Source organism: Drosophila sulfurigaster, chromosome X, assembly GCF_023558435.1.
Source record: "Drosophila sulfurigaster albostrigata strain 15112-1811.04 chromosome X, ASM2355843v2, whole genome shotgun sequence".
NCBI classification, from domain to species: Eukaryota; Metazoa; Arthropoda; class Insecta; order Diptera; family Drosophilidae; genus Drosophila; species Drosophila sulfurigaster.
The window spans coordinates 27,174,405-27,192,567 of record NC_084885.1 but is presented as its reverse complement, the minus strand read 5'-3'; the positions used below and the strand labels follow the sequence as shown (position 1 = coordinate 27,192,567).

The following is an 18,163-nucleotide window of genomic DNA, read 5'->3' as shown; positions in this document are numbered from 1 at the left end:
TTTGTTTACAGGGGACTACCTGAAGTGTACAGAGTTCGAGTCCGTGTTAACTCGTAAGATAAAATGATTTATTTTTCCCCCCTCTTAAATACTCTACCCTTTTTCCCCCAAACAAAAAAAAAAAATAAACACAATACACGCCAAACAAAAATACAACTATTTAAAAAGATCTTTAAAATCTACCAACAAATATACAAAAAAAAAAGGAAAAACCAAATACTAAAAGTAAAATGTTGCTTAACAGAAACACAAACAAACAACACACAGAAAACACACACGTAAATGAACCTTAGTCGTCTACTAGCTCGCTCTCTTTCTCTCTCTCTCTCTCTGTCTCTTGTTTATTCTAGCGCTCTATATTGCTCTCTTTCTCTGTCTTTCTCTGTCTCTCTCTAACCCGTAAGCTAGCGCTCGCGCGCTAATTCCCCAGAGCGATGTATGCTATCATCGCTAGCACTAATCTTTTGCTCAGCTCTAGCGCTGCCCGCTCTTTTTACATCCCTCACGACACCCCAGCCCTTTCTCTATCTATCTATCTATCTCTCTCTCTTTCTCTTTTAGCTGATCCCAAGAATTATAAATGTTCAAATGTAAACTTAACTCCAAGCTAACTAAATTAAATCTCGATCTATCTGTAACCTTTCTCTCTCTCTCTCTTTCTGTGTCTCTTCGACTCTTTCGTACACTTTAAAAGTAATATTTGCAGATATATGAAATATACTAAATACCTTCTTAATACTTTTAATACTACATTTATATAAATATACGTAAACTACATAATATATATATATATATAGACTTGATAAACTAGCCCTTTACTGTAACTACAGCATCAACAACAGCTCAATTAACAGTTGCTCAACACTCAACACACAACTTCACACATCGTTTTTGCAACACTGGAAAGTTAACATAACCTCAACATAGTCTAGTTGATATCAGTGTGACCGCAGCAGCTGAAAAATTGTAGTATCTACGCTCTGCTTTGAGCATTAATACAAAAAAAAGCAAACAAGTTGCAATAAAATTTGCTTGAAATTTGAGCTCATCTCTTACTTTCAATAATTTAATTTATTCAATAAACAAATGTTTCAGTGGTGAGGCCATGAAGTTTTGGTTTTATAATTTTTTGGGAACAGCGCTTTAAGTAAAAAAAAGCGAAAAGTTCAGGGACAGGAAAAAAATGGTTAAGTAAATCAGAAAGCAAAAAATTAAATAAAAATAAAAGCAAGGTATGAAGAAAACAACTATTGATGAAGTACTGGGGAGCTGGTTATCGATAAATTAGTAAAAAATCAGAGTGAGCAGAGGAGTAGAAATATAAAGATACAGTTGATAATTTAGGTAGAAAAACCAAGCAAAGCAATAAATGTAAAGACTAAAGCGATAAGTAAATATTATAGTAAAAAATACTATAAAATATACCACATGCTATATTTGGTATATTGATATACAGAATACCATAGAGGTCCAAATATACCAGGTTGCCAGATGACGCAGCAAAGATACTAAAAAAAATATACCAAATGTTGTATTTGGTATATTGATATAATACTGAATTCAAAATATACCATATAGTGAAAATTATACAGGATTGCCAGCCGAAGCAGTTTAAAATATATCAAATTCATATACCGCAAAAATACTAAAAATATACCGAAAGCTATATTTGGTATATTGATATAGTACTATATTAAAAATATCATAAAAGTGAAAATATACCAGATTGTTAGCTGATGCAGCAAACATACTAAAAATATATTGAATGCTGTATTTGGTATTTTAATATACCAATAAATTCAAAATATATCATAAAGTGGAAATATGTACCAGATTGTTAGCCAAGGCAGTTTAAAAATATATCAAATTCATATACCAAAAATACAAAAAAATAGTTCATTCAAAATATACCATATAGTGCAAAATATACGAGATTGTCAGACAAAGCAGCAAAATTTTTTAAAAATATACCGAATATTTGGTTACTATTGATATAGCACTACATTCAAAATATACCATAGAGTGAAAAATATACCAAATTGTTAGCCAACTTTCTCCATATCGGCATTTCGCTGCCTTTCACAATCAACTGCTGCTACTACAGCTGCGGTCACACTGCCACAGCAGCGAACACGAATTTAATGCTCTACCCAAAAGTACAACACTCACACAGTCTCTTGTTCACACACACACACACACGCACACACACACCCACACCACTTTGCACACCTGCTGAGATGATACTTGTTATATTCGTAATGTTTTTTCTCATTGTTTTGTACAATTTTTGTTGTTGTTTTTAGATGATGTGTGTGTGTGTGTGTGTGTGTGTGTGGTGTCTGTGTGTGACCGTAGTGTGTCTCTTTCGCCCCGTAACAACAGTTTTTTTCCCACAACACACACACACTCACACACACACATATACAAATGTGTTTTCATCTCTCTTGTACAATTTTTGTTGTTCTTATTGCGTTCTCATAGTTTTCAAATGTCTTTTTCTAGACGTTGATGTATGTGAGTGTTTTTCTATGTATAGTTATCTATGTGTGTGTGTGTGTGTGTGTGTGTGTATATGTTGCTGTTGTTCTTTCATTTACCACAAAAGTATTTTTTTTTTTGTTGTTGTTGCGTTGTGTTTCTCACATTTTGTGTTTGTGTTTTTCGGAACTGACCCCAAATGAAGCGCCATACACATAGGCATAAAGCTCAACAACAAGCATACCAATTAGCCGCAACTCACGCACACACACACACACACACACAAACACACACAGCAGTATATAAATTTGTATGTAGTTTTTGTTATATACTTTAATAGCGTTTTCCTAGCGTGCAAAAAACAAAAAACAAACGTAAGCTCAAGCAGTTCCCTGGCAAGCAAATTTTGTTGTGTTTGATTCTACACACACACACTCACACATACACGCACACAAACTATACACTCTTACACACACACACACACACACACACAGCCGCACCCCGCCCCCTCTTGTGTGTGTGTGTGTATATTGTTTTGTAAGCTCAACTCTTTTTACAGGAAAAACCATCAGTTTCTATTGCAAAGGTATTTAAAGCTGCCCATTCCATTCTCTAGTAAACCAAAATCTGCTCCCAAAACTCCCCACCCCCCCAAAAAAAGAAACAACTCCCCCCGTCCCAAAATAATTCCACTCTCTCCTCACTGCCTTTAGCCGCTCCATGTTTCAACAACAAGCGTTAAACCCCCCCGCCAGCGTCTCTGGCCCCATTTTGTGCCACAAACACAGCTCACCACAAAAAAAGAAAAAGAAATATTGTGAAGCTACAACAATAATCAAAATTAAACTCGCATTACATACGTCACACACATACACACTCACACTCACACTCACACTCACATACGCAGCTTCATAAAAAGTTTTGCATACTTTTAAGCGCGCGCGAATTGTTGCAAGAGTTTCGTTGTTTTTTTTTTTTTTTTTCATGTTACGTTTTTTGTGGTACTTTTTTTTTGTATAAGGAAAGGGGAAGTTGAGGCTTTTTTGCTGGTGCGCGCACGTGCATATTAAACACATTTTATTGTCACACACACACGCACACGCACACACATACACATACACTCTCACACATTTACGTTGACATTTTTGCGGTGCTTTTTTGGCTCCGCGCTCTCGCGTCTTTGGCGTCCATTTTGCGGGTTGTGCGTTTAATTTAAATTGCTTGGCCGCTTCTTCAGCTGCCGCTGCCGCTGTTGCTGCTTCTGCTTCTGCGCTTCGACATTTTTTCTTCTTGAACTTTTTTCTTTGGTTCTTTACTTTTTTTTTTTTTTGGTTTGCCTCTTCTTTTGTTATTGTTGTTGCTGTTGTTGTTTGTTCATCTTAATTTTTTGGAAAAGTGTTACGGCTTAATTTTGTGGCTGTTTTCTTTAGAGTGCGCACACACCTTTTTATGTGTTATGTTTTCTCGCTGGCTTAGTCGCCATTTTTCATTCTCTCTCTCTCTTGCTCTTGCTATTGCTCTCTTTCTGCGTCTCCCCCGCACACTATGCATCATTTGTGTTAGCGCGCATCTGGAGCTGCCTCAGCTCCTCTCTATTTCTCTGATCTAGCTAAAGCTTCTGCTTCTGCTTCAATTTCAGATTTACTTTCAACTTTCTCTCTTTCTCTCTCACTTAAGCTTTGGCTTAGCTTAATCCAATTTCAATGCTTCAATTCTTTCAAATAGCTTTAAAGCTGACAAAAACATAGATCAAGCTCAATGCTTTGCTAGTTTACCAGTGATCAAAGATTTAACTGTATCAAGCTTTAAAATTGTCGAAAGCTTAAAAACAAACTTAAAGCTTGATAAGTATTACTATCGAAATCTCAAAACGTTTACTGACGATCAGCTTGATCTTTGAGCTTTCAAGCTGCTAAAAGCTCAAATTAAGTTTAAAGCTTGGTTTGGATTGCTAAGCGCAAGACTTTAACTGTGTTAACTAACAAACCATGAACGATTGACTTCACTAAAGCTGTTGAAAGCCAAGCTTGCCTTACTAATGTAAAGCTAAAAGCTTCAACTGTGTTCAACTAACAGACGATCAATGCTTATCTTCACTCTCTTTTGTCTGTTTCGAAAGCTTTCATGCTTGCTGTCGTCTATCGCTTTCACTCTCACAAATCTCACACTCGCTACTCACTGATAAACTGTCTGTCACGCTCTCGCTATCGCTATCGCTTTCGCTCTCTCTTTATTGCTCACTGTTCACTCTCGCTGTCTCGCTCGCTCACTCTTTCACTCTGGTTATTGGTTATGTACGATTGGCAGACTCAGTTTCACACATTAGTTCGATCGATCGGCTGTCTTTGTCACACATTCACTTGTTCTTTCTATGCAACTCGAACTCGAAATTTTCAGCACCAAAATTATTCCCATTCGAAATGAAATTCTAAATTATTTCTCTATCTCACTCTCACTATCTATCTCTTTCTATCAAATTGTCCATGTATGTAAATGTTACAATACTCGTACGCATAAATGGCATTTACTCTACGTATAAATATTATATGATATTACTATATGAATATGGTTAATTAAAACAACAAAAAATACTCTTTTTGTGCTCTCTTTCTCTCTCTCTCTCTCTTTCTTTCTCTCTCACTCTCTATTCTGTCTCTCCCTCTCTCTCTCTCTCTCTCTCTGTATTCCTTACTTTGAACTTGTATGAAAATATGAAATTTCGTTCCATTTAAAAAAACCTCTATAACTCTGTCTGTCTGTCTGTTGTGGATGGTAAATTGATTTTAATCAAACGCATCCCGCAAAACATTCTCTTCTCTCGATTGCACATTGCACATTTGTTGCACCTCAACCTCAACCTCAACCTCAGCCTGTCGCAATATTATGAATTCTCCAAGGATCAAGACTACATCTGCTCAACGCCCGAGGATTCGGGAATGCATCTGTGCGGCAATTTTCCACCCTATCGCATCGGCTCACTCATTTGCAACGGTAAGTGACCAAACAACCTCAACTCAACTCAACTCTCCAACTCTCTCAGCCTCTCTGCAATCTCCTCTCCTCAAAAACTTTGCCTTACTTTTCAAGCAAAATGAAGTGCAAACGGCGCGTGTTAATCAAATTTTGATGGCACTTTTAATTGCTTTCGCGCGCGCCGCTTGACTTTACAACTTATTAAGCGACACTCTTCCTCCTCCTCCTCCTCCCTTCCTCCCACTCCCTATGCACAATTTTACCACCCGCTTAGCTTAGCTGCCATCCACAATGTTCTCCCATTATACAGTTGAACTTGCCTAATTCGAAACATTTTTAGATACTTCAAGGTGTGATAACCAAATCAACTAAAGTTGTGAATGCGAAAGCAAGAAATCTGCTGCCAAGTTGTGCTTAATTAGCATCACAAAATTGATCGATAAAGATCGATAATTATAAAACAAATTAGAAACAATAAAGAAATGAATCCGTTGAACTGTTTAACTAACGAATTGCATTACAAATTTAAGCTATTCTGTAAAATGTATCACTATAATTGCTTTATAATAATATGCATAATCGATGATGAGATTCGCAATACAAATAAATATATTTATCAATAGCATATTGAAGAGTTCATATTATCCAAAAAGCACTAAAAGTACTATGAATTTGCAATTAGAAAAGTCTTTGGCATAGATTTCGTTAATAAGAAACTTTTCCGTAGGAAATCCTTGATGACTTCCAACTGAAAAGGCAGCAATAGCAGCGAGTCCTGGCTGTGCTTTACTTAAAGTTAGCACAACTACGATTTACCATTATAAACATCTTTAGCGTAGATTTCGGTAATAAGAAACTTTTCCATAGGAAATCCTTAAAGAATAGTCAGAATACTTCAAGTATTTACCATTATCAATAAAAATCATTGCCGTAGATTTCGTTTCCATAGAAAATCCTTGATGAATTGCAACTGAAAAAGCGGCAGAATACTCGTACTTCAAGTATTTACCATTATCAATAAAAATCATTGCCGTAGATTTCGTTTCCATAGAAAATCCTTGATGAATTGCAACTGAAAAGGATGGTCAATTGTAGCGAGGCTTAACTGTGCGCTCAAACTTGTGAACTTGTGAATTAAACACTAATCTTTCGTCTTATTTCGCAGAGGAGGCCAAGCTGCTGGACCTTAACGAGCCAACGAACACGTCGTGCGTGAATTGGAATCAGTATTACACGACGTGCCGTCAGAAGGGCGAGAATCCGTTTCAGGGCACGATATCGTTTGACAACATTGGCATGGCCTGGGTGGCCATATTCCTGGTAAGAGAGCGAGAGCAAGAGCGAGAAGCGTTTACAGTTTTCCCGTTTACCATTTACCGTTTACCAATTAGCTGACAACTTTCGTTCAACAAAAATAACAATGACAGCAAATTGACAAAACACACACACACAGAGACAGAAAACCAACAGACAAACTCCCAAAACACTGTCCACCAGCCAGCATCCACCATGGCCTTAGGTCTCTGACTGTTACAGTGTCGTCCTTCGTCCTTCCGTTTGCAGTCGGTGCCGCAATGACAGTGACAAAGTTGCATGTTAATTTGCTGCTCAGCTGCTGTCAAATGCGGTGGCATCTGCCACTTTTGGCATCGCTTTCATTAAAACAACACCAGCAACAACAACAACAACAACGAGAATAACAATAACAACAGCATCAACAGACAAACAGCTGCCAATTTGCATAGGGCAGCAGATTCTGACAGCACCTAGTCGACTATGAATTCACCTTCATCCTCGTCCTCTCCTCGCTAGCACACCATAGATGGACCATGTGGCGTATGCGCAACGTAGCGATTAGTCAATGACATGTCTCGCCTACAGCTTATTGGGTGGGCTAAACAACATTATTGATTGATTTAATCACTTTGCAAAATTAAGAAATTACTTGGAAATTTCGTTGCCCCTTAATTGCATTATTTTCTCCCACACTCTCTGCTCTGATGTTGAAAGAGCAGACGAATTCATCCATCACATAAATGGGAGATAGAAGAGAGACAGACAGAGATAGATAGAGATAGAAAGAGAGAGAGTCTAAAAGTGAGAAATAAAGTCAGTAATGCAGCATGTGCATTAGGTGACGATAAATGTTAGACGCAATTGCAACATCGTAGCACGAATGATTCAAAGAATACGTATCTATAAGGCGAGATAAAAGTATTAAGCATTTCATTACTAATAAAAATGTGTAAAATTATGGAATTTTAATTGATAAGAATCAACTTAAAAGTGAATATAAATAGTGTGAACGCAAGTCTTCTTTATTTAACTTGTGAACATTGACTGCTTGATACTTTGCTAAGCATCGTTTTATATATATCTTAACAGTACTTAATTCTTTTTATGTCATAGTTACATATGTTAATGTTACAATATCGCTAGCCTTGCTTGTATCCATCCCTACAAACCAGTTACAATAGCAAAGCTTAACTCTTTCTAGATTTCATTAATACGAAGTAAAGAAAAAATATCTGGGATTTCGAATAAATGGCAATAAAAAAAAGTAACAATTGATATGATACGAAAACTGTATTTATTAACAATAGAGATAAGTTATAAATAAATAAATATCAATTCGCAAATTAAAGACTCGACAATTGGTTAGCTGTTGTTTAAGAATGTGTTTTGTATACTTGCAACTTTTGAATAATACAACTTTGGACAAATTTCTACATTTATATAAACAATATATGAAAGCAAAAATGATTTTCCTAGATGGCTTCGTTTAGCAGCAATTAACTATAGAAAATCGACTTTAAAAGTGCACTATTCAAGTGAAAAGTAGTTGCAAGTAAACAAATTCGGAAGCTATGTAAATAGTTGACTGAATTTATGATTTTTAAAATTGTAAATTGAGATTGAAAAAAGCGTGCAAGACAATAAAATCGCATAGATATTTGTTTTCCAATCAGATGAAGATACATTCACAGCAACAAAATATATAGTTGACAGCTCTAGCTATCCAAATAAAAGCAACGATGGTCAGATAGAAACATTAATGAGTGCCATTTGAGATAACGCAGATGCTGCCTTATAAGAGCTAGATAGATGCAGATATCTCTATAAATAAATCACTTAAAGTAGAGAGAAACGATGCAAAATGCTACGAAATATGTATTTATCATGCATACCGAGTGTGATTGTGTGAGTGAGTCTTAATTACAGATGCAGCAAATGTCGATTTAAATACATATATCACTCTCTCTCTCTCTCTTTCTCTCTCTGTGTGTCTCTCTCCCTTTCTCTTGTTGCTTGTGGTCTCCTTTGATTTCTGATTTTGATATGTTGGCTTGCCAAAGGCGTGTGCACAATGGGCAGCAAAGGCAGGTCAAAGGCTGTGCAATTAAACACAAATCAAATACGCATTAAACCCGACTCCAGAGTCCAGTCATAACCGTGCTGGATAAAGCGAAATATTACGCATACGTGACGTGGTGCAAACCAGACAAACAGACACCGCACAAATACACATTGCTGATCTTTGTGCCTTGCCTGATTCGCTGCTAATTACGCTAAAAATGATTTTGATTACTATTCTTTCTTTTCGTTTCGTTTCGTTTCGCTTTGTTTTCTGCAGGTCATCTCGCTGGAAGGCTGGACGGACATTATGTATTACGTGCAGGACGCGCACAGCTTCTGGGATTGGATCTACTTTGTTCTGCTAATTGTGGTAAGTGTCGAAACACACAACTCACAACTGTCTCGTCTTTCAACTCAACTTGTTATTGATTACTGAAAAGTTGGTTACACTTCATTTTTGAAATTTATTTTGAATTAAGCTCTGATAACGTTTTAAAACTATTTCCAATTAATCAGTTTTATGTACTTAATTGCAATGAACATTGCGTATACATAATGTCAGTTAGCTTGAACACTGCGTTTACGTAATGTCAGTGAACTTGTTGAATCAACAGCAAACCATGAATACAAAATACTTCAGTTTGAATACAAAATTTCAAATACATCAAGCGATTCTTTTACATCTAGTTGTATTTATTATATTGCGTATACGCAACATTTACTCTCAGCTCATCAGCCAGTTCTACAAAATTGTAAAGTTGGCAAGCAAATTCCATGTTCTATATGCGGACTACGTCAATTTGAATTCCATATTTCAAATACATTTAGCATTTTTGCAACACTCTTTGATATTTATAATATTACGTATACGCAACGTCTACTCTCCGTTCATCAGCCGGCTCTTAAAATATTAGAGTAGGTCAAATTCAATGTAGTTTATACTTTTGCTTTGCCAAATGAAGTTCAACAATTGAAGGCAACAATTAAAAACATAACAATATGACGTATACGTAATATCCAAAGAGTTTGTGTAATTTCTCCCTTTTCTCTCAATCTAAGTAGAATATTTCATTTTCGAATGCACTGCTATCTTTATGCATCGGAATCCGTATAAAATTTCAGATTTATGCATTACGTATACGTAATATATGTATTTACCAATGAATTGAAAAAAAAACTAGTTTCTTCACTTCGTTGAAGCCTAGCAGCATATTAAATTCAAATATCTTAGAATACCGCATTGATTTCGCTTATTAAATGGAGCGTATACGTTATATTTTTAGTCGTCACATTTTACGTATACGTAATATATTTATTTGGCTGATCTATTTAGTTGGTTCTTCACTTTAAGTATGCTATTCAGATTAATTATGACCAACAATTGAAGGCTGCTTCAAAAAAAGAAACGTGACAATATACGTTACGTATACGTAATATACAAAAATTCAAATTTGACTAATTTATCTTTCTTCACCCGCAATTGAAGTAGAATATTTCAGAATACACAAAAATTCTGCACATATTTTAGATAAGTCTTCTTGCATCTGAGTTTGTATGTATTTGAACAGAGACACATTACGTATACGTAACATATTTACTAATTAATTAAAGTAAAAACAAATCTCTTCACTTCGTTGAATCCTAGCAGCTTATTTTATTCAAATAACCCACGAAATCTCATAGATTTACATTAATAAATGCAGCGTATACGTGATATTTTTTGTAGCCACATATTACGTATACGTAAATACTTGGGTGACTTTTTTGGTAGGTTCTTCACTTTAAGTAAATACTATTCATTTTAATTATAATCGTTTTTTTATTTAGCTGCGTATACGTAATATGGATCTATATTACGTATACGCCAGAGTACATCGTTGATGTCTCTGTATGGAAAAGGGGAAAGGGAAATTCGCCTCACAGTATATAGACATTGCGGTCTGTGGCACACTCTGTTAAAGTGTGTTTAAGGTGCAGCTAAGCTGCAGTTTAGACCCGACGCAGAGCACTTTGCATTGTTTGGTTTATTTACTTTGCGAGCGAGCGAGACGCAGGCGGAGAAGAAGAAGAAGAAGAGCAACGAGCAACGAGCAACTGCACTAGCAATTTGCCAATGTAAATAAGTAAATTACTTTTCCAACTGTAATCACACACAACTGACCGAGTTGCATGCCACAAAAGTTTGACTATCGAAAAATGGCGTGTTGACTGTCTGCACTTGCACTTGCAGCGAGTGCACTGACCATGCAACATGTTGCAAGTAGTATCTCAAGGAGGCCACAGCTCCAAAAGTACTTTAGCAGCTCTCAGCTCTCAGTTCTCAGTCTTGGGAGCGCCAAAGGTGTCCTTGGTCTAATTAAAAGGCTTAGCCACACACAGCCAGAGAGAAAGAGAGGAAGAGAGGAAGAGAGAGAGGGAGAGCGAGAGAAAGAGGAAGAGAAAGTCCATAGTAGTTGCCTGTGTGAGTCTACAATTTCATTATTTATGTTTGAAGTTTCGGCTCACATGTCTGTGACTCGTTCTCCTTCTCCTTCCCTTCTCCGCTTGCTTTGTTCCGTTCAAGTTTGCTTTTATTTTTAGCTGCTGCTCATTTAATGTGCAAAATGATTTTGGCTATTGCCCAACAACAACAACTGGGGAGTAAAACTTTTGATATGCAAATAGCTTGCAGTCTGTGTCGAAATTTCTCTCTCTCTCTCTCGCATTGTGTGTACATAGGTGTGTGTGTGTGTGTGTGTGTGTGCTGTTATTGCTATTGAAAAGTTAGCTAAGGAAATTGCATATTTATGTTTTTAGTAGCATTTTGTGCTCGTCGCACAAAAATTAGAAACATTTTTCACATTTCGTTGTTGTTTTTGTTGTTGTTGAAATATGTTTTCAATTTAAAGTTGGCAAATTTGTTTTGCCAGAAAGCTATTAAAATGCAACAGCAACTAATGGATGCCACACACACAGTCAAAGAGAGCGAGAGAGAGGGAGAGAGAGGGGCAGAAAGAAAGAACGATAGCAAATTGGCAGCTCAGCTAATTTGCAGCAAAAGCCATTCAATGCCAATGCAACGAACGACAACAAATCGAAAAGTTTGCCTTGCCTAGCTCTCAACTCTCAACTTGCCACAAGCTGCGTCTTGAGCTAATTCAAGATTGCTGCTGCTGCCGCCTGTTGCCGAGACTCTGCGAGTCTGCAACTCTGCAACAACTCAGCAGCGCAACTTTGGCCGCGTCAATGCGCAAAACTTTTCTTAACTCCGCGCATACCCTATAACCAAAGGGGAAAGGGGTTGATGAGAGGGTGCAAAATATTTCACTATTTCACTGCACAAAGAATAGTCTTTGCACTTTATTTGGCATTGGAACAAATCGTGTTCGTTTTAAATGGAGTTCAAATAATGTCTTCATTAAACATAATCTTCGAAAAAGCTTCACACAAATATCTATCAATATTTTTAAGATGTGTGTACAAAACATTGATAGAAAAAATAAATTTATTGACTTCGACAATTACGTAAAACTTTCATGAAAACAGCTTAGTTGTAATGCATATTTTGTGATTCTAGTGATGACTATTAAAGGTAATAAAAGTTAAATTGGTTTGCAATTCTTCTTTTTTTCCTAATGAACATTTTTAAGCCAAAATATCTTGAACGTAATAAGATCATACAAAGTGAAAATGATATATACGATTTAGTTTTCAATTGAAATTCTTGCAAATTGCAGGCATTTGATGTCAAGCAACTGCTAGCTTAATTCTTCTCACTCTCAAACTTAACAATGAACCAAATTGCCAATTTTTGATAAATGAATTTGTATTTGTATTGCAATTGCAGATTGGCTCATTCTTCATGATCAACCTGTGCCTGGTCGTCATTGCCACGCAGTTCTCGGAGACGAAGAAGCGGGAGATGGAGCGAATGCGACAGGAGCGAGCACGCTACACATCGACTTCGACGTTGGCGAGCAGCACAAACAACTCGGAGCCGGCGACGTGCTATGCGGAGATTGTCAAATACATCGCCCATCTGTGGCGACGCTTCAAGAGACGAATGTTAAAGAAGTACAGATTATATAAGTATGCTGCTTGTCCTTTTGATTTCATTCAATTACGTTTTATGTTTACTCTGTTTACTCGTTACTCTCTCGCCTCCTTCTCCTCGTTCTCGTTCTCGTTTGTCGTTCTCTACTTATCTCTGTCCTCGCTCACAAATTGAAAATTAACGCTTAACGCTTTAAAACAAAAGCCAGGCGTCTCGTCATGTCATCCTTTGACTCTTGGCTTTGACGACATCAAAAATTTCAAGAACCAAAATCCAAGCACTAATCCTTCCTCACTTAAACTAAATCTGTTGTTCAGATGCTCTCTAATCGATGCTGACTGACTTCATTAGCCAAAGCCAAAGCACTACGAAAAACAAAAACTGCTTCACTTTGAGGAACAAACTTTTGCTTCTAATTCTCTACACTTGAGCTCTCACTTTCTCAGCTTGATGACTTAAGAACTTCAGCACCTTGATGGCAAGCAAATTGCAAATTTGCGTTAGCTCTTTGCATTTATTATGCGCATCTCAGACGCATCTCAAGCTCAACAACACAACACAAAAATCCCTTTGAAGTTATTTCACTTTACTTCACACAAACACACGATTTGCTGTCCAACTCTTTAATGCGTTAATTGCTGTTCATATTCATAGTGAAATTATCTGCTCAAAGCTCTTTCGATGGACTTTCAAATTGCAACAGCAACAGCGAACAGATGCTTTATCCACTACTTCATCTCCTAAAAGGTCAGCGAAAGCGTATCTCATCCGACATCGTAGACACTTGATGTGGCTTATTCAAGTAACTGTTGCTTGAAAAGTTTCCAAAGCTAGTTGATTCGATTTTAACTCGAATCAATAATCCAAATGCCAACTACAAATCAACTTAGTTCGAATTGTAACCGAATATTCCTCCCCTTTTAATTGCAATTGAATCGCGAGCTTCACATTTTCTGGCATTTTCCATTGGCCCCGCCCAATCCACGTTTGCCGTTGTCTTCCTCTTCTACTGCAGGTTATGGGCTCGGCTCAACGACTTTTTTATTATTTATTTTGTGTTTCGATTTATGAAAAATGCATTCACAACATGCGTTTCACTTCTCACGTTTCGCTTTTCGCGTTTCGTGTTTTCGATTTTCCATTTTCCATTTTCTTTTCTTTTCTTTCGTTTTATGTTATTTCAATTTTCTTCAATTCTTTTTCGATTTGGTTTTTAGTTTCGTTTCGTTTTTACGTTTGTCAAGTTCTTTTTGGATTTGCATTTTTTATGGCTTTTGCTTTTCAATTATTTGCACTTGCATCTGGTCGTGTTACACAACAAAATCGTGTGTGTATACAAGAACAATAGAATATTGCAAATATAGTTTAGTGCTAGTTGGCTTTGTCGTGAATACATCGAATGTGTGAATATGAATACGAATACTATACTCTCGTATATATAATGCATATGCAAGTGGCTCGGTTATAGACTCGTCATAGATAGAGAGAGAGAGAGAGAAAGTTTTACATTTTAGTTGACAGTCACAGAATGTCGAAATAATAGTTTTAGCAAACAGCGAATAACTAGCTTAGTTAGTTGGGACTTTAATTGTAATGAGCATGGCTACAGTTTAGAAGCAACTGGAAAGTTCAAAATTTTGCACTAATCGCATTTCATATTAGATCAATGCAATGTGAATCAATGCTATTCTAAACTCTTAGTATTTTGAAAGCTTCTTAAGACTTGAACGAAAAGTGTTATAAAATATCTAGGAGGTATGTAAAATTTCAATTATATTGCCTTTTATGAGGCAAAACAAAAGGTTCAATGTCCACACATAATTATTAATCAAACAACCCTTCAGCACAGAGAGCTTATTAAAGCGCATTGAAAAGCTCACAATGCAAGAGCTTTCGACAAACAAAAGCTTTGTGCAGCGTGTGAAGATTTAATCAAAATTGTTTGCGAAATGTCAAAGCTAATGGAAATTGTAGTAAATATAATAATAAGCTTTATTTCAAATATAGAATTACGCACAATTACCAATCAAACAACTAAGCAACAGGAAACATTTAAAAGCTCCTTGAAAAGTGTTTAATATGCGAAAGCTTTTACAAGCGTTTTAAGATTTCAGCAATAGTTAATACCATAATGAGCTTTCTTTCAAATATAGAAATACTTCTAAATAAAAGCTCTTTGAAATTAAACAATCAAGTCGCATCACATTCAACATTCCACTGCTTGGTAATCTTCATATTAAGAAGCTCCTTGAAAAGCGTTTAATATGTGAAAGCTTTTACAAGCGTTTTATGATTTCATCAATAGCTAATGGACAAAATCAGTTAATATAATAATGAGCTTTCTTTCAAATATAAAACTACGCATAATTATTAATCAAACAACATAGAAACCTTTGAAAGTTTCTTGAAATGCGTTTAATATGCGAAAACTTTGGAAAACGTTTTAAGATTTCATCAATAGCTAATGGACAAATTCAGTTAATATCATAATGAGCTTTCTTTCTTACGTCTAAGTAAAAGCTCTTTGAAATTAAACAATCAAGTCATAGAATATATTCAACATTCCACTGCTTGGTGATCTGTCATATTAAGAAGATACATTCGAAATGCTAATTGTAGTCAGAGTAATTAGCTTGTTTGCATTTCCGTTTGTCCGGGAGCTTTAAACTAAGTTGAGACCCGTCTCGTTGTTACTATGTTTATCAACTGAACTGAACTCAGAGAAATGCATAATTAATATTTGTTGCTTCAATCCTTTTCTGGAACGCGAAACCCCCGGAGATATGTGTTTTGTTATTTTAATTTGTATTTTGGTCTTGTTGCGAGCAAAAGTTTTGTTCATTTTGTGTGTCTGTCTGTCTCTGTGTGTGTTTCGTTGGTGTTTGTGTTGTTGTCGGTTGTTTTTGCTTATTTGCGTTGTTCATTTGATTGAATTATGTAATTGTTGTCTAATTGTTAAGCACACACACACACACACATACCCACACGCACACACGCACACAGAGGAACATGACCCGCATACACAAGTTAGACAAGAACTAATGACACCAAAGAGACACGCTCTAGCCTCTCTCCCCCGTTTCTCTTCCCCACCCCCCGCACGCATTACCGCCACAAACAGATACAGATACAATGATTATATGCATACTATGTGTGTGTGTGTGTGTGTGTGTGTGTGTGTGTGTGTAATGTAATGCGAGTGTAACAACTACAACAACACGCTAATCATACAACTCTCTGCTCGTTTCTTCTGCTGCTGCTTCTGCCTCTGCTTCTGTCTCTGCCCCTCGCCCCTCGCAACTCGCCCATCGCACAGGTATCAGCGGCAACAGCGTCGCGAGGGTCTGCTGCCGAATGCAGATAATTTGACATTTTCACCGTCGCGCATCAAATGCCATCATCCGAATTGTCCCAAGTACAGTAATCGCAAGCCGTCCAGCATACAGGATCAGATGATTACCGTCATGGTGCCTCTCAATTCCAACAACAACAACAGCAACAGCAATAACAACAACAACAACAACAATAATAACAGCCATCATCACAACAATAGCAACAACAACAGCAGCAACAGCAACAATGGCAGCGCCAACAACATCAATATCAATATCAACAACAACAACCACAACAGCAACGGTAATCACACAACTGTCGCCTTGGTGAATGGTATCAATGGCAGCACGGCCAGTGTGACCATGGCACACCAACAACACCATCAACATCATCATCATCACCCGGTTGTTGCTGGCACCTCGAGTCTGGGCGGTCAATTGTCGTCGTCGGACAACACGGAGCAATCGTTGGGCGAAGGCGGCAGCAACTCGGGCATCGCTCGACGCACCTCCTCGTTGAAGAAACCCGCCACACCGCATCACAATATGCAACTGAAGCCAGACGTTGCAAGCCTCGGCGGTGAGCAGAAGACCATTCTGCTGAAGATGCCACAGCAAGTCATCGATTCGGATCAACTGATTGTAAGTATTCGTTAGGCGAAAGAAAACAAACACACGCACATCAAAAATCCAGAGAAAACTTATTCCAAAAGTGTTCACAAGATATCACGAATCACGATTTACGATATTCGAAATTACACAAACAATTAAATACTCGAAAAATCTCCAAAATTATACGAATGTAAATTGTATTTACAATGTCGTATACATTTTACAGCATAAACTGTACAATAAATTGTGTACCGTAAATTGATTACGATATAAAATGTATACCCTAAAAACACACAATTTATTTTACATTTATCGTAAATTGTTTATGAAAAAAAACAGCTTACGGTATACAATTTATTGCAAATGATTTACTACATAAAATGTACACCGTAAAATGTATATCTTTAACAATTTACAGTATACAAATTATTGTTAACCATATACAATTTACGATATTCGAAATCCAAAGCAGATCTGTTCCTTAAAATAAACTAACCTTATACGATATTCGATACGATACAAGCAATTTTACACTCTGAAACGTTTCAAAGATAAACGAATCCTATACTCTAAAGCTACTTTTACGAAAGTTGAAATCACACTAGCAAAAAACTGTATAATTTTATACGTTCTACGATATTCGATGTGATAGATGTGATGGATACAAAGAACCTGTTTCTTTGTATACCAGCAATTGATACACAACAAACTCAAATACTGTTGGGTTCAATTTAAAGCGCACTCAACTTGAAATCACCACATACGATATACCATACATCCTATACGATATTCGATTGACAACATACGCAAAATTGTGAAATGAACTAAACATATGTAAACCGTACATTAAATCATACTAGCAATAACATCCGATACTCTTAATACGATATTCGTAATATGATAAGATATTTGATAAACAATCCACTCAAAATTTTGCTTACCCCAACTATAATTTACAGATTAAACTTTACTAATAATTACACCAAATCTTCAAGTTAAGATATTCACCAGACACAACAATATTCGATTCGGCTCTACGATATTAAACACAATACTTCAAAATTAGTTAAATGTAAAGTAAATGATTTACGATACATGCGATAAAAACTGAGATAAAACCCACAACTTGTTTACGATATTTTCAACTTAATTTAATTAATTTCAACAAATTCAAATCTGATCACAGACAAATATGCGATTCTACTTAATACATCCACAAACAGACAACGATAACGATAACGATATTTGCTCGATATGTTCGCATGAGAAGCAACCCTTAATTATTCAATGTAATATCTCACTAATAATAATCTTTCATATTTGCCACATAACGTTGCACAACTTGTAGCTGCAGTTGGGAAATTTAGGCAAGGTATTG

At 36.4% G+C, this 18,163-nt stretch overlaps 1 protein-coding gene across 15 annotated transcripts in view; it reads left to right on the top strand.

The window, feature by feature from the left end:
- LOC133847019 (uncharacterized) overlaps positions 1–18,163 on the top strand; it is a 139,677-nt gene that overhangs the window by 92,871 nt on the left and 28,643 nt on the right. For 4 of the 15 annotated variants that reach the window (XM_062281725.1, XM_062281724.1, XM_062281731.1 and 1 more), the window contains exons 6-13: positions 12–53; positions 3,038–3,064; positions 5,348–5,469; positions 6,617–6,771; positions 9,086–9,178; positions 12,635–12,876; positions 16,158–16,815; positions 18,134–18,157. In XM_062281725.1, the coding sequence (XP_062137709.1) occupies positions 12–53; positions 3,038–3,064; positions 5,348–5,469; positions 6,617–6,771; positions 9,086–9,178; positions 12,635–12,876; positions 16,158–16,815; positions 18,134–18,157 (1,363 nt within the window). The remainder of the gene's footprint in view (positions 1–11; positions 54–3,037; positions 3,065–5,347; positions 5,470–6,616; positions 6,772–9,085; positions 9,179–12,634; positions 12,877–16,157; positions 16,816–18,133; positions 18,158–18,163) is intronic. The other 11 variants (XM_062281739.1, XM_062281732.1, XM_062281741.1 and 8 more) reach the window with 6 other exon arrangements.